The sequence below is a fragment of the Hylaeus anthracinus genome, unplaced genomic scaffold (assembly GCF_026225885.1).
Source record: "Hylaeus anthracinus isolate JK02 unplaced genomic scaffold, UHH_iyHylAnth1.0_haploid 0, whole genome shotgun sequence".
Classification (NCBI taxonomy): domain Eukaryota; kingdom Metazoa; phylum Arthropoda; class Insecta; order Hymenoptera; family Colletidae; genus Hylaeus; species Hylaeus anthracinus.
This window is the reverse complement of record NW_026533254.1, coordinates 24,178,618-24,204,612: the sequence shown is the minus strand read 5'-3', so window position 1 is coordinate 24,204,612 and position 25,995 is coordinate 24,178,618. Positions and strand designations below refer to the sequence as shown.

Below are 25,995 nucleotides of genomic sequence, written 5' to 3'. Positions count from 1 at the left end.
GGTAATCTGCACTAGCGACTGATTACTCTACATTATTTGCCGAGCGCTCTGCCGGTGTATGTATGTAGAGTGCTCTGTCGGTAATGTAGATTACTCTGTCGGTAATTTGGAGTGCTCGACAGATAATGTAGAGTGCTCTGTCGGTAATGTAGATTGCTCCGTCGGTAATGCAGATTACTCTGTCGGTAATGCGGATTGCTCTGTCGGTAATGTAGATTATTCTGCCGGTAATGTAGATTGCTCTGTCGGCAATGTAGATTGCTCCGTCGGTAATGCAGATTGCTCTGTCGGTAATGTGGATTACTCTGTCGGTAATGCAGATTACTCTGTCGGTAATGTGGATTGCTCTGCCGGTAATGTAGATTGCTCTGCCGGTAATGTAGATTGCTCTGTCGGTAATGTAGATTGCTCTGTCGGCAATGTAGATTGCTCTGTCGGTAATGTGGATTACTCTGTCGGTAATGCAGATTACTCTGTCGGTAATGCAGATTGCTCTGTCGGTAATGTAGATTGCTTCGTCGGTAATGCAGATTGCTCTGTCGGTAATGCAGATTGCTCTGTCGGTAATGCGGATTACTCTGTCGGTAATGCAGATTGCTCCGTCGGTAATGTAGATTACTCTGTCGGTAATGTAGAGTGCTCGGTCGATAATGCAGATTACAATACAGAAATTCATAAATTTTTGCATCTGTGATCATGGCGAAAAGCTCTCCGGCAGCATAATGTAAGGGGTTTTATCGATTTCATCGGTTTCAGGCCAAACATACGTGAAATAGTACGCTTTTTGCGATAAAAAGTGATATAAAGTGGTAAAAAATAAGACAAGGACAAATGTTTTGTTATTGGACCAAATGGCAAATGCTCTTTCAGATGCAAGAGGTTTCACTCCGATTCGTCAAGCCATCTCGACGTAATCGGCAAGAATACCTAAAAATCACGGTTTTTTGGTAAAAAGACGGGTAAAAAATGACAAATCGCAAAAAGTCTTGACAGCAGGGTCACCGGGGGAACATGCTCTACAGGATGCAACAGGACTCATTCCGATTGGTCAAGCCATCTCGGCGTTATCGGTGAACAGACATTAAAAAAAAAAGGAAAGAAAAAAAATATACATGTCGAATTGAGTAACCTCCTCCTTTTCGAAGTCGGTTAAAAAGTGAGACTTGACGCTAATGTGCATGCGTCGAATTCGAGAACTATACCAAAAATTCCATCTCGATGACATATACTCACATATAGACATATAGAGATATGACATATAGACATATACTCATTATACATTTCTACATACATTTCTATATTTCTATATACATTTCTATATACTCAAAGAGTAGTTCGGCAAACCGTCCAAAATTTCAATTCGCGCCTTTCCCCACTGCTATCACCCATTGACTGTAGCGCTTACGCATAACTGCTTACTCGTAACTTTGGCATGGGAGATGTTGGTTACGGACTACACTATAGCTTGAGCAGTCCATGTATGTATGGTCGAAGGTTTGAACGGGTATGCGTGGAGTGGGGGATGACGGCCATGCGGCGTTCAGCAGGCGTTCAGTCCCATTCATTCCGTTATAGCGAGTTGTGGCATTGAGTCGCGTATTCTTCGATCTGCATTATCGTTAATATAGTTATAGTGTTACTTGTTAACTACAATCTATTTACTTCCCTAATCGCGATCCCTAACAAGGCGAAGTTGGCACCAGCTTGTGTTTAAATAACAGACAGATCTCCAACAAGACCAGTATTAGTATAAAATGTGTACATTAAATTAAAACAATAATAGGAAAATTCTTTGGTTATTTATCAACATCGTTTCGAAGACTTTCTCTCTCCTCAGATTGATTCCGATAAAGTATGAAAAACGCGATTTTGGTATACGTTTGGAGAACGGAAGCTACACCGGGCTGATGGGACTGCTTCAGCGAAACGAAGCTCATATTATTTTGCGAACAGGGTACTATACTGGCCGCGCGAGTTTGTTGGACTATACGACACCTGTCTCCCAAACTCAGTACGTTCTCACAATTAGTACTGCTTAGATAGATTAGTTGCAGGCAGTTTTCTAAATAACAATAGTAGTGCCTGTGGTAACTGCAACCCGCCTTGCAGCTTCCAAATGTGTATTCAACAGGCGCTACTAATATTCCAATATTACGAAATATATGGCTACTCCAATTCGATGTAAAAATTGTGTAACTTGAAATTACTACTACACAGATATCAGTTGTACATAAAGCCGGAATACAAACACAGCAACACATGGATAATTATGGTGTTCGAGCGTCGCATTTGGTACATCCTACTGTTTATGTTTCTCGTGCTCAGCCTGGCTGGGTACGTCCTCCAAAACAAACAACACCGCAACTCGAGAAAAAAAAAACGAAAACAGGAGCGCGAACACTTCACTTTCATCGACCATGTCTTTTACACGTACTCCATAATGTGCAGTCAAGGTATTCCGACCTTTAACAGCCAAAATACATACTTTTAATTGTATTCAACAATTCTTTTAGGTCACATTCCAAATTCTTATCATAGTCAGATCAAGATACTATCGCTGTCGAAGAGTGTATTCGCGTGGTTGATTCTGCTGAGCTTTAGCTCGGATCTTATTTACCAAATGACGAATCGTGTCATGACGCTTCCGTTCAAAAACTTCGACACTTTATTAAATAAAACCAACTACGATGTATTAGTTTTTAAAGGGTCCATGATTTACGAGTTCATGAAGGTATTTGGTAGATTTTTGAAACTCCTACGATGGCTTTAGCTCGATCGATAAACTTAGTCGATACGTTTGTACCGACTTATTCGTTTCCATTTAGGGACAAAGTTTATCGACAGATTTACTTTTTAGGCTGGCGTTGAACGATCGCGAAAGCTGTCCAAGCGTTACGACGTCACGAAACGTATACATTTCATAGAGGACTCGAGCATGATGCATAAGACTGTTTGCCACAGCGAGAAAAAGTACGCGATGTTGGAAACCGAGGACAAAGTATACATGAAGAACAGACACGTGTGTCACGTGATTCCAGTAGGTGACAATTACTTTCAAAGTTGGACTGGATTTGCTTTGCCGAAACGTTTTCCATATAAGAAGGTCATAAATGTATCGTAAGTACGGGTCTAATAAATTCAGTTATCGACACAAATCGAAACTGAGTCGAATGATTATTTAGTTACGTGCTTGGCCACCAGTGGCGTTCAATTCTTCTATAGGGAATTGACTCTCACGCCGTGATTGGTCGTACTCGTAACTAATCGAGTCGGTATCATTGGTATCTGCAAGATTTATTTTAAATCGAAATTCTTCCAGAATATTGAAGCTACACGAATTTGGCTTGATAGACGTCCTAAAAGATCGCTGGTTCAAACATCGAATCAAGTACGAGCAGAAAAAGACGTTCAAGACGATCGATATGGAACAAGTGTATTTGATTCTATGCATACCATTCGTCGGTATCGCTCTATCCCTGGTAGTACTGTTCCTCGAAAAAGCTATATCTTTCTGTGAAAATAATTCTAAACGATTAACATAAGTACAAAGAACTGTACGGGCGTTCTACTTTGATTAGTTCGCGACTGCATTTTTTAATAAAAAAATACTCTATTTATTTTATCTTGTATCTACTAAACAAAGGGAGGTAATAATGAAACTGATTCTTTTCAATTTTAATCTTCCCTTCAGGTAGACAAATATTTGCAAAAAAAAAAACAGAAATATTATTATTATTATACGCAAAATGATTTGTCGTTTTCGCGATGCAATCATTCATATTATGTATAATCGCCTCGTTTAAGATCGCATACCACGATATCGTTCACCTAACCGAACTCGTAGCGTGATTATGCGACAAATAAACACGCATAACTTTTTTATTGGAGATTCCGTCGCGTATTCTTCGTAGGATCAATGTCGCGTTCAATGCAAGATGAAGCGATAAACCGAATGGAATCGGCCATAGGAAGCTTTCTGTTCACGATTCGATCGCATTCTGAACGCGATACCAGTTACCAGTTGTTAGGTATGCACAATCTCGCCTTCATGAGGAACGTACTGTTGCTACTGGTGATTTACACTCTCCCAAAATCCGTTCGATCCGTGAACGGTGTAATATGGGAGAAAACGTCCCAGAATTTCGTGCCCATCTTCAGCGTTCCCGCGTTCGCGGCGATAAATCAGAAACTGGTGAACCAGAGTCGAGCAGAGGAGACTCACAACTTTCAAGGACAAGTCGTTAGGTTCTCCTATTACGAGGTAGACTCGCCAATTCCTTGGTATTATGTTTTTGGTTCTTCTTAAAGAAATGCTAAATTTTATTTATCAGATGATGCGTTTAATCACTAGCGAAGCAAACGGAACGAAAGTGGCAGGAATCTTTGGTGAAGTCTGGAACACGTTATCGAATTTGTTGAATTTCAGGTAAATTGTTTAATAAAACCATAAATCAGGACGCTAGTGCTTCAGCTACGATCGTTTCAGGTTGAAGCCAATTCTCGTCAAAGAAAATACTATGGGATCGATGGACGAGAATGGCGTCTACACGTTTGGTTTGATGAGAATAATTCAAAGAAACGAAACGGACGTGGTACCGCGAATTGTTAGCGATTCGATTCGATTTAAGGCCTCCCAGTTGACGCTCCCTTTGTGGCCGATCAGGTGAGTTTCTCGTTTATTTTATAAACCTCTTTAACACGTTGATCGCTACGTTTAAAGAATTAAATAACGCTAGTTTTCAGCCAAAATGTACATTCAATGCCACAATTTGTTCCTTATGTATTTTGGCCTACTAAACACGAAAATCGCGTCTTGTGCGATCCAATCGGACGTTTCTAATTCGAGATATGGCCTAAAATGTGAACGTATGTCAGAAAAAAGCCGAAAAAAAATTCAAAAATTCATATAAAAAAAACCTATCCATAGAACAATTTTTTCTTACGATTTTCAAGTTTAGTAGGCCAAAATACATAAGGAACAAATTGTGGTATTGAATGTACATTTTTTTCTGTTTTGAAAACTTGTGTAATTAATTCTAAGGACTAGGTGCTAAAGAAAACAAGTCTAGCTAGTTAGACGGCATAGCGTCCAATTGTACGAAGACAAAATTTTAGCTCCATAAGTATTTTCACGAATGTGCGTGGTACTCAAAGTGTTAAAGCGTCATTTCTATGGCTCAGTGCAGTCTATGAGTTCGCCCTTGGCATTCGACATCCACTGTAATTTGCGTGCAGCTATCACCTGTTCATTCGACCAGATCTGGAGCGTAGTCCTACATGGATGCTAAAGCTATTCTCCCAAAACATCTGGTACGCGATTCTATTCACGTATTTACTGATGACCATCTGCAGTTATTTGGTCCAAGCAGTTAATTCGAGGATTATGAGCAAAAAGCTGCCGAAGAGCTTAGGTGACCATTTGTTATGCAACTTCGGTTTAATGTGCGAACAAGGTGAGAGAAAAACAAAATTTAATGTTTCGTCCATAGATGGATGTAATGTTTAATATTTAGCGGACTGCTTACCATGTGATTCGAGCACATGCATGAGAATCGTGGATCTATGGATGGGGCTCTTCTCGTTTCTAATCAGAGCAGCATTCGGTGCACTTCTGATAAGATACATGACGCAAACTACCTTCAGACCACCTTTTCAAGACTTGGAATCCTTCTTGAACAATACTTCGTACAAAATTTGTCTCTTGGATGGCACTGTGCTGGCAAAGATAGCCAAGGTAGAAAAGTGTACAACTATCACGCCATGGTTTCGTCTGGCTTGATGTACTTACCTATATCGCTTCATTTTTAGGGCCACCATGGAACTGTATTTGATAAGCTGTACGAAATGAATCGAATCAAAGAAGTGGCCAATTACGGGGAGATGTACCGGAAAGTATGCTCGTCAAATAAATGGAGCGCGATGCATCACGACTTGGGCATAAAGAACTCTATTAGGAGCTTTACATGTCGGATGCGTGCCGTAGGAGATGCCGTATACCATGGTCATATAGTTTCTGGGATTGCAAAGAACTTCAGCAACAAACGATCCATCGACATTGGGTGAATTATTTGATTGAATTAAATCAAAGGAAAGGTTCGATGTTTAATTATCTATGGAGAATCATTTTAACGGATTTTCATTCTGCAGGATACTTAGGTTGAAGGAGTACGGTATCCTCCAACGAATATCGAATAGCGTGAAGGGGATAAAGCCCGATGATAATTCGCTGGATAAAGTGGAACCAATTCATACAGATCAAGTGTATTTTATTCTCGTAATACTCGCCTCTGGAGCGTTCATCTCTGTTATTTTTCTCGTACTCGAGGTCCTGGTGTTTTATTACAACAATTAACAAAATTTTTACCTGCGCATTTTGTCCAACCCTCGTCGAAATAATTACAGAATATCGTGCATGCAGATTCTATGTTTTTTACTTATTTTCCCTTGCATTTCAAGGAAATGTTAGTTAACGAGTCGATAACGATTGCTTGGTCGATAAACTCAGTGGATAGGTGTATACCGACCGATAGTGCGAGTTATTACAATGATTAGTGTTATTATTATTAAACTATTATGCACATTTAAGGACGTACATATAGACCTTTATAACTGATAATTACATATCACGTACGCACTTTCTATGTTTCTCATTTATTTTCCCTTGCATTTCAGGGAAAAAGCCAGTTTACCGACGAGTCGTTAACCATTGGTCGATAACAACTACTGGATCGATAAGATCCGTATTGATCCATACAAGTGTATACCGGCAAAGTATTAGTTATTACAATTATTATTATTAAACGTCGCTATCATGCACATTTAAACGCATGCTTGCAGACCTGAATAACTGATAATCGTGACGCGTTAAAATGCAAGATAAAGCGATAATCCTGATGGAATCGCGTCGTAATAGACGTCCATTTCAGCGAAAATGATCGAATCGCGTTGTTAGTGGGACACCAGACCCCAGCAGGAAAACTTCTGACACGAGGATTTTAAGAATCTTTGCTTCATGAAACGATTACTGTTATTCGTCGTGATTCACGCGATCCTGAGACCTGTTCGATCGGCGAACGGTGTGATATGGAACAAGAGGATCCAAAATTTCGTGCCGATCTTCAGTGTTCCCGTTTTCGCGTCGATAAATCGGGAGAAGTTCGATCGGAGTCGAGCAGAGGAGACGCACAACTTTCAGGGGCAGATCGTTACGTTTACTTATTACAAGGTAGCCAACATTGCTATTACGATTACTTTTCTTTTTAACACGTTGATCGTCAGCCATATATATGGATGACAGGACTTTTCACTAGAAAATTAAATAAATCAATTCTGAAAGTGAAATGTTAAAGAAAATATACAGTGGGCGTAGAATGTATTCGTACACCGATCAATTTCCCAAAAAACTTTTGTGTGAAATTGTAGTTTTTTAACTTCTCTTTTTATAATCAATGATATTTTACATATTCTCGGAAGTCTCTAAGATAGATATAGACCACACAACATTTACTAGTTAATATAATTTGTGAAATTAACGAAAAAAAAAAAAATGCGAAAAGTAGGTAAAAGTATAGAAGCAATAAGTATTTGTACGATTCTTATGACGAAACACATTAGTTTGTTGCTCCGTGCGAATTAGAAAACATCAAATTTCCAGGGAAGTACTTTTAAACAGTTGTGCGAATACTTATTGCTTCAACATTTTTATCGATTAATTGTTTTTTACTTGTTAATTTCGCAACTTACATAAATAGCTATTTTTTTTTTTTTTTTGTAATCTATCTATTCTAGAGATTTCGGAGAATATGTAGAATGTCATTGTTTATAAAAAAACAAGTTAATAAATTACAATATTACACAGTTTTTTTGGAAATTGATCGGTGTACGAATACTTTCTACACCCACTGTATCTGCGTAAGATTCATGAATTTGACGAAATTGCAACAATAAATACTGGTTTAAATTCAACAAAAATGAGTTCCAGTTGTATAGAAACAAAGCGTTAGGCACGTATAAATTTTCACTTCTACCTATCAGTTGAGCAACGTCGTCTTTCCCGAAGCAAATGGAACGCAAGTCGACGGAAGAATCGGCAAAATCTGGAATATTTTGGCGGAGTATTTGAATTTCACGTAAGGATCGTTACTCGATGGTAGAATGGGTAATTAAAACGACCTGGGCGCAAGTGTTACGATAAATATCGTTCCAGATTGAAGCCAATTATCACGAACTATCATACTATGGGACACCTGAACCCTAACGGCACTCTCACGCCTGGCTTGTTGGCTATTCTAAATAATAACGAAACGGACGTGATAGCAAGGATGGGGATCCACGCGGAGCGATTCAGGATCGGCCAGTTCTCGTTTCCTTTATGGAAAACCAGGCGAGTCGATGTCTAAATTAAAGGAAATTCTTTGCAAGTCGTACCGCGACCCAAGATTCTCGATAAATTAAATAAAACCGTGGTAAAGTATTTTTTATTTTTTTTTTTGTTTGTTAAATGTTCAGCCACTACCTGTACATTCAACCAGAAATGAAACATGACTCCGCATGGATGGCGAAACTATTCACGCGACAGACTTGGTTCGCGATTCTGGTCACGTATTTACTGCTGAGCTTCTGCGGATATCTGGCCCAACTGATGGACTCGAATACCACGCGTGAGGAATTAAGGGACACCTGGTACGATCATCTGTTCTACAACTTTAGCCTGATCTGCAACCAATGTAAGCGAAATATTAATTACCGGCGGACAATTTTCACTTACTATAAATGGATAAACACCCGCGGTCCATTAATTACTATATTGAAATGAAAAGTCTGGAAATACTCGCAGTAATTTTCTGGCCAAGACTGATTTAATTTTTCTTTGTTGTAAAATTGCTTGCAATTATTTAAGCTGAGAGTTAAACGCTCACCTAAGGGAATATATTGATTTTTCAGTGGACGTACCGAGTACTTTGAACAAAAATTCGGTGTTTATATTGTTTTGGTCGGGTGTATTCTCTTCTTTACTGAGAACGGCTTTCAGCGCACTTTTGTTAGTCTACTTGAAACAAACTATCACGCATCCGCCTTTCTACGACATGGAAACTTTGGTGAGAGATACTTCGTACACTGTTCTCGCTGAAAAAGGTACTCGACAGAGTATAACACTTCAGGTACAAGCATCAGTACTATTCGAAAAGATTATACAGGGTATCCCAAAATTAGTATAAGAACCGGAAAAGGGGGGGGGGGGGGTAGCTGAGACGATTCTGAGCGACAATTCCCTTTGCAAAAATGTCGGACGGTGCTTCGTTTTTGAATTATCGACGATAAAACCAGCGACCAATCACAGCGCGAACTCAGCCGCGGGAGGCTGTCCCGATGGCTCGACCCCGCCTCTCGCGGTTGAGCGCGCGCTACTCGGGCGCTGCGGTTGGTCGCTCGTTTCTCGTCAATAATTCAAAAACGAAGCACAATCCAACATTTTCGCAAAGGAAAGTATGGTTCAGAATCGTCTCAGGAACCCCCCATTTCCGGTTCTTACACTAATCCTGCGACACCCTGTATAAAAAAGAATAAAATAATTTTGTGCAATGTCTCGAGAAATAATAGTCTTGGCTACTACATTTATAGTATAGCAATTATTCTGTCTACCTAAAATTACGCGAAAGGAATCAAGTAAAGCACATGGACGATCGAACGGAGATGTACAAACTGGCGTGCTCGACAAAAAATAAATATGCGGTGTATCAGAGCGAAGACGTAAAACAGACTAGTGGGGAGCCTTTCTGCCAACTAAATCCCGTACGAAACGTCGAAGAAGAAGAATGGATTTCCTCCGGCATTTCGTGGAACTTCAAATACAAAAGATCTATCGACATTGCGTAAATAGTTAATGTAAACGAAATCGAGATGCGAATAATTCGAATAACGTTATTTTCATTGCGACAGGCTACTGAAACTGGAAGAAGTCGGTCTCATGGCAGGTGGGACGCGTTATTGGACGAAATGGAAACCGTTGACAGAAGATGCATCAGACGATGCTGACGATCGTCCAATAAACATGCAACAAATCGCTCTAATCCTTTCGATATTAGGCTATGCGTCGGCCACATCTTTCGTTCTTTTTGTATTTGAAATCCTGATATTTTACTATAGAAATTAACGATATACCATCTAATCCTTGAATGCAGTCGTATAGTTGTCACATGGTAGAATAAAAATAATCACATTATGTGTACCTCGACTTGATTAATTATTTCAACGAATTTTACAAATCCCTATGGGAGCAAGACGTAGATTCCACCCGTGATCATGCTACAGGGTGTCCCAGAATTAGAATAAGAACCGGGAATGGGGGAGAGGGTATAGCTGAGACGATTCTGAGCGACAATTCCCTTTGCAAAAATGTCGGATGGTGCTTTGTTTTTGAATTATCGACGATGAAATCAGCGACCAATCACAGCGCGAGCTCAGCCGCGAGAGGCTGTCCCGATGGCTCGACCCCGCCTCTCGCGGCTGAGCGCGCGCTACTCGGGCGCTGAGATTGGTCGCTGGTTTTTCTTTAATAATTCAAAAACGAAGCACCATCCGACATTTTTGCAAAGGAAACTATGGTTCAGAATCGTCTGAGGAACCCACCCATTTCTTACACTAATCCTGGGACACCCTGTATATTTCAATAGACGCTATCGGTGAACAATCGAAGCTATTGGACGCTACTCTGTTGCGTTATCGCGGCATCAGTTTACATAACTAAACGGCGCATTGTAATATGTACTATAAAATGGACAAACACGAAAGGACAGATCGATACTAGTAATCATAGTAATCGTATCGCATTACAAGGCAAGATGAAGAGATAATCCTGGCAGAGCTACATACGTAACCGATTATTTCAGCGAGGATGATTCCATAGCTTCGTTAACGTTAGACCAAACGCTACTATGAATACACATAGTCCGAGGATACAAAAAATATACTTCATGAGAGGATTACTGTTACTCGCGATGATTCTTCCTATCCTGACACCTGTTCAATCGGCGAACGGTGTAATATGGAACAAAGGAAGGCAGGATTTCGTGCCGATCTTCAGCATCCCCGTCTTTGCTGCGATAAATCGGGAGAAGTTCGATCGGAGTCGAGCAGAGGAGACGCACAACTTTCAGGGCCGACTCGTTAGGTTCAGTTATTACGAGGTAGATATATTCTCTTTCCCATTATTGTTTTTCTTTTTTTTTTTTTTCTTTAAAGAATATTCTCTTTTTAAATGAACGATCACTTGTATGCATCAGCTGACTAACCTTGTCAGCAACGAAGCAAACGGACTGAAGGTCACCGGAGCCATCGGCGAAGTTTGGAACACGTTGTCGGAATTGTTGAATTTCACGTAACGAATATTTATTAATAAAACCTTAAACGATCATGCCACGAGTACTTCAGCTACGATCGTTTCAGGTTGAAGCCAATCATTACCTATGAAACTTCGGTGGGATCTATAAACGCCAATGGCACGTACACGATAGGTTTATTGGGTATATTGTATAGAAATGAAACGGACGTTGTACCGAGGGTGGAAGCCTACAACAAGCGACTTGCGGCCGCCGTCTTTACCGTTCCTCTGTGGTCGACCAAGTAAGTCAATGCAAAATGTAAAACAAAGTTTTCAAGACCCATAAATTGTCTCTTCATTCTGTAAGGGTAATCTGTTTCATATTAGGCCAATCAGTAGAGCATTTTTGTGTGCGCTGTTTTAAAACGCTGTTTTAATTCTCTACCGATTAGCCTATATCGGTTATTGCATTATTGGTCCAAGCTTCTTTGTTACAAATTAATAGTCTTGTATCCTTAGTTTCTTACATTAGAGTCTTTACGTGACTCTTGGACCTGCCGGCCTCCTTGGGTACCTTGACGTCTCTAAGTCCTACAATCAAGCTCAAAATTTTTTAACGAAACCCTTATTACTCCTTGCTCTTCTATAATAGTCAATATTCCACAGAATAATTTTTTAACATACCGTGTAATTTGCACCCAGCAACCGAATGTACATTCGACAAGAAATCAGACACCACAACCCTACATGGATAGTGAAGTTGTTTTCTCGGAAGGTCTGGTACGCGATTCTGACCACTTACTCTCTGCTAAGCATCTGCAGTTATCTGACTCAGAAGATGACCACGAAGATCAAGCACGTGAAGTGGAAAGCAAGCTTGAAAGAGCATTTATTCTACAACTTCGCCATGATCTGCGATCAAAGTAACTAAACGAACAAACGATCATCTAGGAAATTAGTATCTTATCTTATCTTGCTTCTAACTACCTTACTTATTATATAAAGAGACAGCGTTTATTTGTATGTACACAAAAGTTTCAAAAACTACTTAACCGATTGATAGTAAATTTTAACAGTAGCTTCCTTGCTTTCTCTGGAGTAACACAGGCTATGTTATTTTAAAAAAAAATGATATTACATCCGCGTAAAAATATGTAAGAATATGTTGAGCAGTGAGCGCTTTGAGCTATGCCCGCTACTCCCTAGCTACCGCTCCCAACCGCTAGGTGGCTACGCGTTCGTGTGCCATCCCGAAAGAGAACTCGCAAAGTTCGCATGATATATTCAATTCGTTTCGTCCAGTGAATCGTCTCAAAAAAAAAAAAAAAAATAATGTGGTATATTCCGAAGTTCTATAATATCACATTACAATAAATCCAAATTCTACGATATGATAGGCGAGGGTTTTGCAGGTCACCGTCCAAACGATATAACCAATAGTTCGAGAACTGTAGAGATATGGTTGGGCGTATTCTGTCGTCTAGTGAAGACAACTTTCGACGCACTGTTTATAGGCTACATGGCGCAAATTATCATCGTACCACCTTTCGACGACATGAAGTCCTTGCTCGAAGATACTTCGTACGATATACTTACCGTAAAAGGGTCTTTTCAGCAAATGTATTTTCAGGTACAAATGTCGTTAATGTAGAAATTCGACGATAACAAAGTCCACGCATTCGTTCTATGTACCGACCGATACAATTTCATTTTCAGGTGATCGACGACCCAATAGTTAAAAAATTAGTTGCAACGAACCGAGTAAAAAATGTCGAAACTCAGGAGGAGATGTACAAAATAATATGCACGACGAATAAACTGTACGTGATGATGCAGGCCGAGGATTTAAAGAAAGCCGTGGGGATGTACGTCTGTCGATTAAATCCCGTGGGACGTTTCTTACGCACACAGTGGATTAGTTCAGCCATTTCCAAAAAGTTCACTTACAAAAGAACCATCGACGTGGGGTAAATAATTTTTGTTGTTCAGCTAAGACGGAATAATCTTCCTAAATATCCATCGTTTTTTTTCATTCTAAAGGATAATCAAGATGTTCGAATTCGGTCTCATGCAACGATTGAAGCATCGCTGGATAGAAATAAAAAATGTCGAACACACATCGTCTAAAAAGGTGGAACCGATTATGCTAGAACAGATCTATTTAATTCTGTTAATATTCAGCTCTGGAGCGTTTATCTCTTTTACGATTCTCGTAACCGAGATACTAATATTTTACTACACCAATTGACAAATTATTTGAAAGTATCTATGTAGAGTACTGTCTCAAAATAAGCAACTCGGTCGAGACCGACGAGCGTAACGACGGGGAACATGTAGATAAAACAGGGAGTTCGGTGTACCGACAAACTATAAAGTGATCGATCGAGCACGGGTGTTATTTTTTTTGGAGAAGGATTGGTCGTGTAGGTAAAACAGTCGACTGTAGATCCAAGGATCGTGGGTTCGAATCTCTGTGCCTTATTATTCGTTTAGACTCGTACAGTTGCTTATTTCGAGACAATACTGTATTCTTTCATTCCAATCTTTCGCAAATACCACCAACTTGTCCTACTTTGCACCACTTTATTTGTAGTTTTATATTCATTTTTAATAATAACCAACGTAACTATAGCAAAGAGAAATACTTGTGAATTATTAATCGTCTACTTTGAAAACCGTGTACGTTACGCGAAACTTCATTAAAAAGTCAAGCTCGCACCTGGCGATTGTAAATTAAAAATGTACAAACACGCGACAGTGGGAGTAGCGGGAGCACCAATCAGGCTGACGATTATTCAAAAACTACGATTGTTCCGTGCATACTCGCCTGCTGCTTCGATGACGTTGCACTATTTCTACCATTCTATCTAAAAATTGACCATCGTTCGAGATCTCCATGAAAGGATTACTATTACTTGCGACGATGCAGGTAATCCTGCGACCTACGCAATCCGCTAACGGTGCGATATGAGACAAAAGGACTCAGGATTTCGTGCCGATATTCGAATGCTGATCTCGTTTAACACCCTCATACTTGAGATTCTGATATTTTATTATAGTAATTAACCCCGTTTGAACCTCTCCCAACCGATTTTCGTTTTCCGAAAATTTATCATCACACTCATGAGTAATTTGTGTAATATAAATAACTAATATAATAAGTGTGATACACCATATTTCAATTTCATTTTAACCTCTGACATCAAAGGCAGACAAAAAAAGCCAAGCTCCATCTTGAATCTCGTTTCTAATTCATTTATTTACGAGGATCTTCATACAAAATTTATTTTTTAAATACAACTTGAGTCAATCTCTTGGTTATTCAAAGAATAGTAACTCTCAGAGGATGAACTCGTAAGTTTGTAGCGAGAAACTTCGTACAATCATTCAGAGATGGCGCCAATGGTTATATTCTTGTGGCTGTTTAATTGATTAATTCAATTTCTGTTTTATCGACATTTAGGCAGGAGCGTATTTAAAAGGCGCGAAAGGACATATACATATATTATGTACACTGTTTTCACACGACTATACTATTTTTATTATATATAGAAATAACTATACGTTTATATACAGAAAAACTATATACACTTCTTTTAAGGACTTTTACAAGAAAACAACTAATTCTGTTTAACTCTCTCTAATGATTTCTTCCCAAACGCTATCCACCAACTGACTTTCTCCTTCGCTTCTCGGAAGAAAAGAAAGTTAGGACAAAAGGTGGCGCTAGGCGTTTCTATAGCACTTGAGACTATAATAAATTTATGTTCAGAATATAAGTGGTTTCATTTTCAAGTATCAATGATCACACGTTTTAACAACCAGGAAGCAATTTATTAATTAACAAAATCAATCAGAAATTCGAAAAAACAAACGAAACAAAAAACGGTAAAAGAGATCCTCTTCTCGGCAAAGAAGTTTCCGCCAAAGTTTAGATGATAATTCACTGCGGTGTCGATAAGGAAGTTACCATTATCAGAACCACAATTCCAGTATCTATAGAACTAGTAGCGATGGTTGCCTGTCAAAGGGGGGCCAGCAGACGATATCAACGGCATTCGTGGAGCGAGCGCCGAGTGGGCAGCAGCGAGCAGTGGGCAAAATGGTGGCAGACGAGAAGTTATTTTTCTCGAAAGCCGTTCAACATTTGGCTAGATGTTTAGCAGCGATCAAGCCTACGCCATGGGAAAAGGTGCGTTGATTTCGAATCCTTTCGGTAATATTGGCATTCAGTTCGATATTTCATATCGGATATCATATCAGATATAGGTTAGCTTTAAGGACGTGTCAGCTGACATCCTGATATGTCATCCGGTGATATAATTCGAAGGACGATCTACCAGCTATTTAACACGTCAATTACATATATGCAGTTATTAATTAATGTCACTCTTCTTCTAAAAAAAATCGGCTTCCGTCATATGTCACAGACTTAATGACCACTGTACACAGAAATGTGTCGTTCAAGCACAACTTTACGAACGAGTCATCGAATATCCATTTATTAATATATTCGAGACGCACCCTTAATATCTGTTAGTATTTATACATCCAATGATTCATATATTCAAATTATGAAAGACTTAATAAAAACATTCTTTTGAAAGACACAAACATCACCGAGAAAGCCTAATTCATGCCACTACAAGTTTCTATAATTACATACTTTAAAAGATAGGACCAATGACAATTAAAATAAACAATTTAGGTCCCTAAAAAATAGAATTTTCCATTTGTATTAAAACATGTATTGCAAAGATTTAATTCATTCTTCTGTAACCAATCTTTTTGTAACACTTTTCGAACGAATAATGTATTAAAGCAATGTTTTGTTTACATAGGTAATACAGTTGTTCAAACTATGCCCGCAAGAATCTGCTCAAGGTATATATCGGTTGGACCAAAGAGGTCAGGACGCGACCATCGCTTTGGGAATATATTTTCTGGAATCCGGTCTGCAACACAGGGATCGAATATTGCCTTATCTTTTGCGACTACTACGTGGTCTTCCCAAAGCTGTTTGGTTGGATGAAATCAGATGCTCCCCTACGGAACGTATTCCTGTTGCAGAAAGGTTCAGTTTCTGTTTGAACACATTGCTTAGCGATGTCGCGGTCAGATGCGAACCTGTACGCGAAGAGATCATTTCTACTCAGGTAGAAATATTAACGGTTCTGACAAATCTTATAAGAGGATACAAAGATCAAAATGGCAACAGAGGAATGCAAGCAAAGCGTAAGTGTTCTCCACATTAGAAATTTGTATACAATTTTAATTATACTTTTATTTCTTCCAGTGTCGTTATGCAAATCCATAGTTCCAGTCTTGATCGGTTTAGCCCGATCGATGGGTCGTTTCGCGTGTACAGATCCGCCTCTCCTTTGTCGCATTTTCCCAAAACCAGAACCACCCCTCTCTGTAGCAAACACAGAAACACATTTAACATCGGAAAAGAAACAACATAGCTTTCCCAATTTCCGACCGATTATCCCACGTTCTTTGAGTGGCAACTTGAATTCTCATCCGGCCATTGATAACGCTCCTAGCCTTCTAACTGGGGACTACGATTTCCCTTGCGCTAAACGACCGTCGTTGCATTCGTACTCGTCGGTGCCCTACGACCCAGCTACGTACTTCTTTAGCAGATATGGATCGAGCTTCAATCAGTTCCCTCAAATGCGATGCAACGAAAGCCCCGAGAGGAGAGCCGGGATGCAATTTAGCGTGGTTCATTTGCAAAGCGTGCTAGCCTTGGCAAAAAAATTACTCACCAAAGAGGTTCTAACGTTTCTCGACGAAGAGGCCAATCAAGTTAGTTTCGTTATATCCTTATCGAAGGGGGACAAATTTTAATAGAATAATAATAGAATAGAATAGACAACGAATAATAACTCTAGAGAAGAAAAGTCTTCTTACTAGTTATATTCCATTGCTTTGTTTAGATTTACAATTTAGATCAGGTGCAAATATTTCCTTACCGGACTTTCAACGAAACAATGAATCTAGTAATGGTTGCTCTTTTGCGGGAATTGTTGCAAAATCAACGCGACCTGCCTGCTCCTTTCACAAGGGATGTGCAGGAGTTTGTGAAAGGACTCTTTTTATCAGGCCAAACGGAATTACAATCACGCCAGCACGACGCCAGTGAGCGCGAAGACATGGACACAAATTTTCGAACTGTAAATAGATTTAAAGTAAACGTAATGGCTAATTCTGCGTGCGTTGACCTCCTTGTGTGGGCAATCGGCGATGAAACTGGTAAACAGACCCTTAATTATAAATCAAGACCTATACATACGCTAAAAGACCAGATAGAGTTACTTGCATGATTTCGTTATATTATAATTGTCGTTTTGTGTAAAGTAATTATTCGAAACAAACGTCATTTCAAGCGTTTCATTTGTTAATGTTGTTGAAATGTACACATCTGTTACATTATTTTTGCAGTGAGAGACCAGTATGATTTATCCGCGCTATTCGCAGATATCAGTTCGATGCTGATCGGCGAGGGTATTCGAACTTCAGCCTACTTTGTATTTCGATTGATTGTCCCACATCTACGATAACTCTCAATAGTTTTAACTAACGAATACACGCGTTGACCCAGCTGGCCTTATGTTTTTTCTTTTTTTTTTTTTTTCATACCACTAAATGCTAGTTTCTTACCTTACTCTAACCGTTTGATCGATTCTTAGCAAACAATCAAGTTAACATTCACTGGTTTCACTCGTTTTTGTGCGTTTTAGAGCATTGTCGTTCAGAGATTAGTTTCCATAAAGACTTACTTCTCGTTCTCTGAAAGGATTTCTAAACAATTCAGTTATTCGACTCATGAATAGCTGCGTGCCCACCGTGAATTTATAAAACGTAGCTCAAGAGAGCATAATTAACCGCAGGTGCTGATAGTTTGTGTGGCCGTCTGGTCGAAAAGATTAACTCCAATCATGGACCAAAATTGGTGCTGGCTCATATGCCTCTACTGATGGTGTGCTTGGAAGGGTTGGGAAAGTTAGCGCAGAAGTTTCCTAACATAGCGAGTACGTCTATATATTACCTTCGAGACTTTCTCGTCGTTCCATCGCCTATACTTCTTAAACTCCATCGTCAGCAACATGGGAAAGGTGATTAAAAACTGCTAACTGTTATCGCCAAGTGCGACGCACTGTTTCATGAAGAGTATCGACGAAATGTTTCTTTTTCAGGAAAAGAAATGCAAAATATGAAAGAAACAACATCGTCCGCGCAAATGGCCTTTGAAAAGCTCCGCGATGCGGCCATCGGTAACCTTTGCATCGCTTTGGAAGCTGCTCACTCTGTGAATGCAGATTGCGTACCAGCATTGGTCGCCAGTGTTTCGAACAGATTGTTCGCTGCTGATATATCCGATGGGTACGGTTGCAAAAGCTAAAGCAATTTTAGAATATTCCTGCAATGTTTCGTGTTATAGTTTTAATTGATTTCAATCATTTTAGCGATTCAGATGAGAAGACGAATAGCGAATTAATTTCCAAAAACATAGTAATCATGTTGGGACATGTCGCCGTTGCGCTGAAAGACACTCCGAAGACCATGCGCACGATATTCTCATTTTTCCAGCAAATATTCTGCCGTGCACCGAGCGATCTTGATTTTCTGATCGTGGATCAATTAGGCTGTATGATAATTGCGAAATGCGAGCCAAAGGTTGAGTTTAAGATCGATCACGAAGAACTAAATCGACATGCAATTGTAGCGTAATAAAGTATAAACGAATCTTATTCCAGATTTACGGAGACATAATGGAGATGTTCTCCATGTCGTTGGGCTCGAGCACTGCGACTTATGCCGCGAACGACGACCGCAAACAGTATTGTCACGTGGCTAATGCAGTCACAAACGCTCTTGCGAATATTGCAGCGAATCTACAGGGTGCGTCGGAATTGGACGATCTGCTGCTTCATTTGCTTGAACTTTTCGTTCAGCTTGGATTGGAGGGTAAACGTGCCAGTGACAAGGTGTCGAACAATGTTACTGCAACGGTAATTAATACATGCAACAACATCAATTTTAGAAAAGCAAAATAATTATATTCATTGTATTACTTTGTATACCAGAAGGCGGCGAGTAGCGCAGGAAATTTGGGTGTGCTAATTCCCGTGATCGCTATATTAGTACGACGACTTTCGCCGATTAGACATCCAGAGAAGAGATTGTTGAAACTTTTTAAGGATTTCTGGCTGTATTGCGTTGTGATGGATTTCGCTAGTGATCAAGCAGCAAGATTGTGGCCCCCGGAGTGGCACGAGGGCGTGAAGGAAATCGCTGTGAAATCGCCTTATCTTATTTCACAAACCAGCGCTCGATTCGAAATGAGGGAATTGCAGTATACTTCGGCTGTACGGAACGACAGCGTCTCGTTGAACGAGTTGCAGGAACTGAGGAATCAAATATTAAAATTGAGTACTCGGTGAATACTTTTTCTAATCCTTATTAGTAACAGTAGCAATAGCAGACGAATTAACGGTTTGTTTCACAGGAACAACGACATATCGCAATACGTAACGAAATTGCAGTTCGCTCAGTGCACATATTTATTATCCGTGTATTGGTTAGAAACGTTAAGAGTAGAAAACAGCCCCGAGCCAAGTTTGCAGCCGATCATGGAGTATCTATGCGATACTTATTTGCAAAAGGAAAAGAGTGGTATGTGGCAGTGCGTGTGTTGCGTCGCCGATTTCGTCTTTGTTAAATTTAAAGACGCTATGCAGCGTAAACCAAAGGACGAGAAGCGAGAGATGCAACTCGAGAATCATGCACAATTTCTACTCGTGCATTTCAATCACGTGCACAAGCAAATTAGACGGATAGCTGATAAATATCTCAGCGCTTTGGTGGACGCATTCCCGCATCTTTTGTGGAATTGCAAGGTGCTATGGAGCATGCTGGACATATTACAGGTATAATTCCCCTTCGTTCTACGTAATTGAATATTAATAAAAGCTAAATAATAACCGTGTTTACAGATTTTATCCTTCTCATTACAAATTGATCCAAACGAAGAAACGCCAATTCTGCGAATACCAAGTACACCGTACAGCATCGAACTCATGGATACATCGGAAGCGAGAGAGGTACGTATGCGATTGTTGCGCGTGAAAATTAGTCCAAGATTGAAACCGAATTCCGTAATTCAGATCATCGTGAAAGATTTCACCGCGAGATGCAAAGGCATAGTGCAGGAAGCCATGAAGTGGGCGCCGCAGGCCACCAGATCGCACTTACAAGAATATGTGAATCAGATACCGTCGTCCGGATTGAAACATCATTCTGGTTTGTGTTTGTCTACAGACTCGGTCCTCGAATTTGTGGACCTTGCTGTTCCAATGTCCGCCTTGCCAAACGTAAAACTATTTCCTGTAAAATAGTGAAATATCCTACGAAACAGTGATTTACCTACGAAACCATAAAACGTATGTTATTGCAGACTAATTCGTTAGATAAACGGCCACGATGTCCGAAAGGCGCGAGCTCGTGGCTTTTGTCGATGATGTCGACGCGATCGCGGTACGCCGGAGAAATAGCCGGAATACTTTACTTAGCGCAAACGGAATCTTCCACCACGGAGATACCTTTGGAAGAAAGCAGAAACAAAGTTATCGACCTGTTGATCGAAGCCGTTTGGATGAGCTGTCGCACTCGCAACGATCTCAAACATCGTAGCTCTCTTTGGCGTGCCACAGCACTCTTGATCTCCATGCCTGGTAATTTATAACGATAATTTATAATTATCGATTCCATTATTCTCCTTGCTGCACGTTACTGTATATTTTTAGGAATACACAGACGATTGCTGCATACGGTAGCATCCTCGCAGATAGAATTATTCACTGCCGCATCCATGACCACAGCGGTCGAATGTTGGCAATGGATACTCACGGTCAGGCCTGATCTCAAGCTACGCTTCTTACAAGAAATGCTTGTCGCGTGGCAGTACACCGTTGATAAGAGGATGGGTCTGTTCGCCCCAAATGAAGAGGAAGTCAGCCCGCTGGCAGTGTACGAAGGATGCAAATTAGGCCCGAATCCCCCTCTGGTGAAGCCTCACGAAATTTGGGTCGGCTTTATCGTGGAATTAATCGAAACTGCCAAGTATTGCTGTCAGGAGACAGTCGACATGATCGCCACCCTGCTGCACAGGACGCTGCCAATGACCGTTGGCGGTTCCGGCGAGGAACCTGGAATGAGTCGACACGTTGCTGCGGTGGGGGTGCGCTTTAAACTGCTCTCTTGCGGATTGTTTCTCCTTCAAGGAGATACTTTGCCAAGGTATCGTGAAGGATGTAGTACCGAGTAGAGAATAAGCGGGTGAATAACGAGTTTCGTCCGCAGGACGTTGAGCAAAAATGTATTACGCGAACGCGTTTATTGTAACTGTTTGGATTACTTCTGTCGGGATCGTCAAGTGCCAACGCAAGAACTCGATCAACTGCGCGAGGATTTGGTTACGCTCATACGCTTCTGGCAGGTATATAAATTAATCTCTTTAATCGGAACCACCATTGTCCGCTTTATGGCCTTGCAGGTTATGCACAGCGATAAAAAATATCTGGTGATGACTGGTAACGATGGTGAATTTGAGATGCTAACGACCCAGTCCTACGCGACGAGTGGTTTTGGGCATAGCGAGACAATCGGCTCGCTGAACACAGCTCTGGGTACAACGAACACCGAGTTTTCGAAAACCCCGTCGAGCGTATGGATTAATACTGTCCCAATGTCCACCAGTAGCAACACTCTGAGTAAACGTAGCAATCGTAGCAAGCGCGTCATGAACGCTAATGTTTTCGTAAAAGATTACATAAAGAAGAGAAACTTGATTCTGGAATTATTGGCAGTGGAAATAGAAATGTTGCTGGTAAGTTAAATATTATATTTTTCATTAAACAGTCATTTCTTCAGTACTGTATATCGACGTAGGTCTGGAGGAATCCCGGTGGAAGACAGGAACTTGCGCTTGCAGGTGAATCGAGTATTGCGGAATGGCGTGCCAAGGGCATGAACGACAAGTGGCGCGAATACACGCGTCTCGCGTGGCAAATCAGTCCTGTTCTCGCTACATTTTTGCCTGCTCGACTGAAGAATTCCGAAATTATTATCAAAGAAGTGTGCGTACTGGTACGTCTCAAACCCGTGCCAGTCATGCACGTGCCAGAAGCTCTGCAATACCTGGTTACCACGGATACGTTACTGAACGACGTACCTGAGGTGAGACACCTTTCCAATAAAAACCTTGGAAATTTGTTGCAGTTTAAAATTCTAATTCGTTAACCGATTGTGCTTCAGTTGGTGTACATGTTAACATGGGAAAGAGTGTCACCTATTCAAGCACTGGCGTACTTTTCCCGTCAGTTTCCTCATCATCCGATCTCTGCGCAGTACGCAGTAGAGGTGCTGAGCAGTTACCCAGCGGATGCTGTGCTTTTCTATATACCTCAACTCGTGCAAGCAGTGCGTCACGATACCATGGGTTATGTTATAGAATTTATCAAGAAAATTTCGAAACGTTCGCAGGTAAGTTACGAAAGAAACCTGTATCTTAATCCCTCTTAATTCGGTCGCCCATATTTTTATTTACTGTGTACAGGTAGTGGCGCATCAATTAATTTGGAACATGCATACAAACATGTACATGGACGAAGATAAACAAATAAAGGATCCCGTTCTCTTCGATATACTTGACTCGCTGGTGAAGAGTATCCTGGGATCATTGTCTGGTCCAGCGAAACAGTTCTACGAAAGGGAATTCGAATTCTTTGAAAAAATTACAAATATTTCTGGTGAGATAAGGCCATACCCCAAAGGTCCTGAACGCAAAAAGGCATGCTTGAAGGCTTTGGCTCAGATAAAAGTACAACCTGGTTGCTATTTACCGTCTAACCCTGAAGCCATGGTTATCGATATCGATTATAAAAGCGGAACTCCTATGCAGAGGTGAGCAACACGTTTAGAACAAATTTACCAACCGTGTTTAATACACTTTTTACGATTTACAGTGCCGCGAAAGCACCGTTTTTGGCGCGTTTCAAAGTACAAAAATATGGTATTAACGAATTGGAAAATATCGCGTTGGCTGTATCAGCTAATGGGAAAGTGGAAATTAAAAGAGACCCGACGAAAGAAACGTGGCAGGCTGCCATCTTCAAAGTCGGCGACGACGTTAGACAAGATATGCTAGCTCTGCAAGTGATCAGTATTTTCAAAAATATATTCCAGAAAGTTGGATTGAATCTATTTTTATTCCCGTACAGAGTAGTAGCTACAGCGCCTGGAGTAAGTTATTTCATATTTATAATATCATTAAGTGTACTCTTATAAAAAGTATCGTGCAATTATTGATATCGACGCACGTTTCAGTGTGGCGTTATAGAATGCGTACCAAATGCGACGTCTCGCGATCAACTTGGTCGAACAACCGACATCGACATGTATCAATATTTCATCACTCGTTACGGCGACGAAACGACAAAAGAATTCCAAAACGTTCGTCGAAATTTCGTGAGATCAATGGCCGCTTACAGCGTCATCACGTATCTCTTGCAAATAAAGGATCGCCACAACGGCAACATTATGCTGGACACCGAAGGTCATATCATACATATCGATTTTGGGTTCATGTTCGAGAGTTCACCAGGTGGTAACCTAGGATTTGAGCCTGATATTAAACTGACTGATGAAATGGTGCTCGTAATGGGAGGTAAAATGGAGGCGGCGCCCTTCCGTTGGTTCATGGAATTGTGCGTACAAGCTTTCCTCGCGGTGAGGTAAATGTATTTACAATGTTTTTAATCATCCTCGAATCTCTTCTCGTTAGTGTTTCATCATAGAAATTTTATTCGAATCACAATGTTCTCTTCCAGGCCTTATCAAGAGGCAATCATTTCTCTGGTTTCTCTGATGCTCGATACCGGGTTACCCTGTTTCCGTGGACAGACGATCAAGCTTCTACGCGGTAGATTCGTACCGACAGCTACCGATCGCGAAGCAGCGGCCTTTATGCTCAATGTAATACGCAACAGCTACCTCAACTTCCGTACGAAAACTTACGACATGATACAGTATTATCAGAATCAAATTCCTTATTAAATTATTACGTTTGAGAGAGACTTCCGTATTATGATTGTTAGTCCAGAACGGAGAAATTCATTTCTTTCCGTGAAGATTGTTGAACAGGTACACGGTGTACTGTATTGTTAGATATGGCAGTATCTAATCTGCCGAATGTACAAACCTCTCACCGTCAATGTTATACGTAGACTCACAGAAATTTTATGAAAGCGTCGTGCTCTGTATGTATGTAATAATGTATTATAAACTCAAGAATTATTCTATATGCCTGCCGTTCGCAGGAGACGTGTATATGAAAACATTCCTCTGTTTATTATTTATGTACTGTTATCGATTAAACATTAAATGGGAAAATTACTTTAAAAAAAAAATCTTTATTCGTAAACTTACATCAGTATTTTTCTCTATAATAATTCTCAATCGATACTTAATTTATTACATGCAATTACTATAGTATAACTAATGTTCAGTGAATTTGATCACATTTGCTATTTGTCAGGTATATAAACTTTAGCTGGTGTTGGAATTGCAGATTTGGTAGATGCGCTTTCCCTAGAATGAATTCGGTAAATAGTATGCGATTAGTTACAATGAACTATGAATTAATATCAAACAAAATGCTTTATACACGTATAACATAAATGCTAAATTATTATGATATTAGTGATAAGTACCCTGATTCTAATCGACCTTGCGCGTATATCTCGACGGGTGGTTGAACAAGACGCCTAGCATCGCGTGTATAGTAATAAACTTTGGTAAGTTTATGGTTCGGTCCACCAGGTATCGATGGTGGTGGTTGGGTACGTGCAGAAAGTTGATCCTTGAATCTTAATGCTTCCACAACTGGTTTCTGCAATGTTGATGCATTCTTCAAACCACTTCCTGGTATTTATATAATTTATGATATTAACAAAATATTTAACTAAATGCACACAAATTATACATAACCAACAAAGTGATAAATATAATGTACAATCTTGAATTAAAGACGTGACGTTAAATGGTTATCATTAATGACACTGTGTAAGATCATTTTGTAAAAATAATCTCAATAATTTTCGGAAATTAAAAGAAACAAAAAGTTACGTAATTTCTAAAAAAATTGATTGGTATACTCGAGTACTAGCTAAAAATTAATTACTTACACCTCGTATAATATCTCGAAATGCCTTTAAAAGAGGCGTTACTGTTCGATGTTCAACGTTACCAGGCATTTTATTTAATTAATTATTTAACTGTTTAGCGTCAAATAAACAAATCACTTTTACTATGTCTTCGTAAGGACAGATTGTATATATATAGATAATCTACTATATACTATCACTGTTGTCATTCCTTCAAACTTGGTAACTATACGTATTTTCGATTACGTGTCATTACGTTTAGAACAATCATAAAATTGATTGCTTAATTAGTAAATTAGTATTTCCCCTGAGTAAAGAATACTTTATTTTTTTTTTTTGATTCTAAATTCCATAAAATTTGAGAATAATTTAGTATTTATACTTGTGACCCCATCGGTGGCAGAATGCCCAAGTTTGTAGCGAAAATAGTTCACACTGTTCCAC

General features: G+C 39.9%; 6 protein-coding genes across 8 annotated transcripts in view; 5 read left to right on the top strand and 1 right to left on the bottom strand.

The window, feature by feature from the left end:
- LOC128894474 (glutamate receptor ionotropic, kainate glr-3-like) overlaps positions 1 to 3,691 on the top strand; it is a 5,962-nt gene extending 2,271 nt beyond the window's left edge. Inside the window, exons 3-7 of the mRNA XM_054156240.1 lie at positions 1,838 to 2,011; positions 2,218 to 2,453; positions 2,514 to 2,731; positions 2,858 to 3,117; positions 3,320 to 3,691. Of these exons, the coding sequence (XP_054012215.1) occupies positions 1,838 to 2,011; positions 2,218 to 2,453; positions 2,514 to 2,731; positions 2,858 to 3,117; positions 3,320 to 3,542 (1,111 nt within the window). The 3' untranslated portion in view covers positions 3,543 to 3,691. The remainder of the gene's footprint in view (positions 1 to 1,837; positions 2,012 to 2,217; positions 2,454 to 2,513; positions 2,732 to 2,857; positions 3,118 to 3,319) is intronic.
- Positions 3,692 to 3,916: 225 nt separating this feature from the next.
- LOC128894472 (probable glutamate receptor) lies at positions 3,917 to 6,558 on the top strand. The gene is made up of 7 exons (XM_054156226.1): positions 3,917 to 4,261; positions 4,332 to 4,426; positions 4,487 to 4,663; positions 5,236 to 5,453; positions 5,514 to 5,734; positions 5,809 to 6,059; positions 6,148 to 6,558. Exons 1-7 carry the CDS (start codon positions 3,917 to 3,919, stop codon positions 6,350 to 6,352), a joined length of 1,512 nt encoding a protein of 503 aa, XP_054012201.1. The 3' UTR covers positions 6,353 to 6,558.
- Positions 6,559 to 6,710: 152 nt separating this feature from the next.
- LOC128894238 (uncharacterized) lies at positions 6,711 to 10,153 on the top strand. Its single transcript, XM_054155870.1, has 7 exons — positions 6,711 to 7,225; positions 8,035 to 8,129; positions 8,207 to 8,383; positions 8,509 to 8,726; positions 8,944 to 9,161; positions 9,622 to 9,872; positions 9,940 to 10,153. Exons 1-7 carry the CDS (start codon positions 7,013 to 7,015, stop codon positions 10,151 to 10,153), a joined length of 1,386 nt encoding a protein of 461 aa, XP_054011845.1. The 5' UTR covers positions 6,711 to 7,012.
- On the top strand, positions 9,198 to 13,585 carry LOC128894235 (uncharacterized). The gene is made up of 7 exons (XM_054155857.1): positions 9,198 to 11,186; positions 11,283 to 11,377; positions 11,446 to 11,622; positions 12,023 to 12,243; positions 12,733 to 12,950; positions 13,037 to 13,287; positions 13,361 to 13,585. The coding sequence occupies exons 1-7, from the start codon at positions 10,935 to 10,937 to the stop codon at positions 13,566 to 13,568; spliced, it is 1,422 nt and encodes a 473-aa protein (XP_054011832.1). The 5' UTR covers positions 9,198 to 10,934; the 3' UTR covers positions 13,569 to 13,585.
- A 1,769-nt stretch (positions 13,586 to 15,354) lies between these two features.
- On the top strand, positions 15,355 to 24,795 carry LOC128892145 (phosphatidylinositol 4-kinase alpha). Of its 3 annotated transcripts, none has more exons than XM_054152308.1 (23): positions 15,355 to 15,512; positions 16,162 to 16,555; positions 16,617 to 17,131; positions 17,263 to 17,578; positions 17,768 to 17,830; positions 18,217 to 18,441; positions 18,523 to 18,709; positions 18,793 to 19,003; positions 19,084 to 19,338; positions 19,417 to 19,766; positions 19,836 to 20,256; positions 20,323 to 20,430; positions 20,494 to 20,700; positions 20,784 to 21,060; positions 21,133 to 21,625; positions 21,689 to 21,824; positions 21,882 to 22,214; positions 22,277 to 22,564; positions 22,643 to 22,870; positions 22,944 to 23,290; positions 23,353 to 23,629; positions 23,714 to 24,120; positions 24,217 to 24,795. In XM_054152308.1, the coding sequence occupies exons 1-23, from the start codon at positions 15,423 to 15,425 to the stop codon at positions 24,440 to 24,442; spliced, it is 6,354 nt and encodes a 2,117-aa protein (XP_054008283.1). In that variant the 5' UTR covers positions 15,355 to 15,422; the 3' UTR covers positions 24,443 to 24,795. The 3 variants fall into 3 exon arrangements, with proteins under 3 accessions (XP_054008283.1, XP_054008275.1, XP_054008293.1); XM_054152300.1 differs by having other exon boundaries at positions 19,414 to 19,766; XM_054152318.1 differs by lacking the exon at positions 17,768 to 17,830 and having other exon boundaries at positions 19,414 to 19,766.
- Positions 24,779 to 25,934, bottom strand: LOC128892175 (NADH dehydrogenase [ubiquinone] 1 alpha subcomplex subunit 7-like). Its single transcript, XM_054152364.1, has 3 exons — positions 25,573 to 25,934; positions 25,099 to 25,277; positions 24,779 to 24,976 (listed from the first exon to the last, which is right to left on the bottom strand). The coding sequence occupies exons 1-3, from the start codon at positions 25,639 to 25,641 to the stop codon at positions 24,913 to 24,915; spliced, it is 312 nt and encodes a 103-aa protein (XP_054008339.1). The 5' UTR covers positions 25,642 to 25,934; the 3' UTR covers positions 24,779 to 24,912.
- Between the last annotated feature and the right edge of the window lie 61 nt (positions 25,935 to 25,995).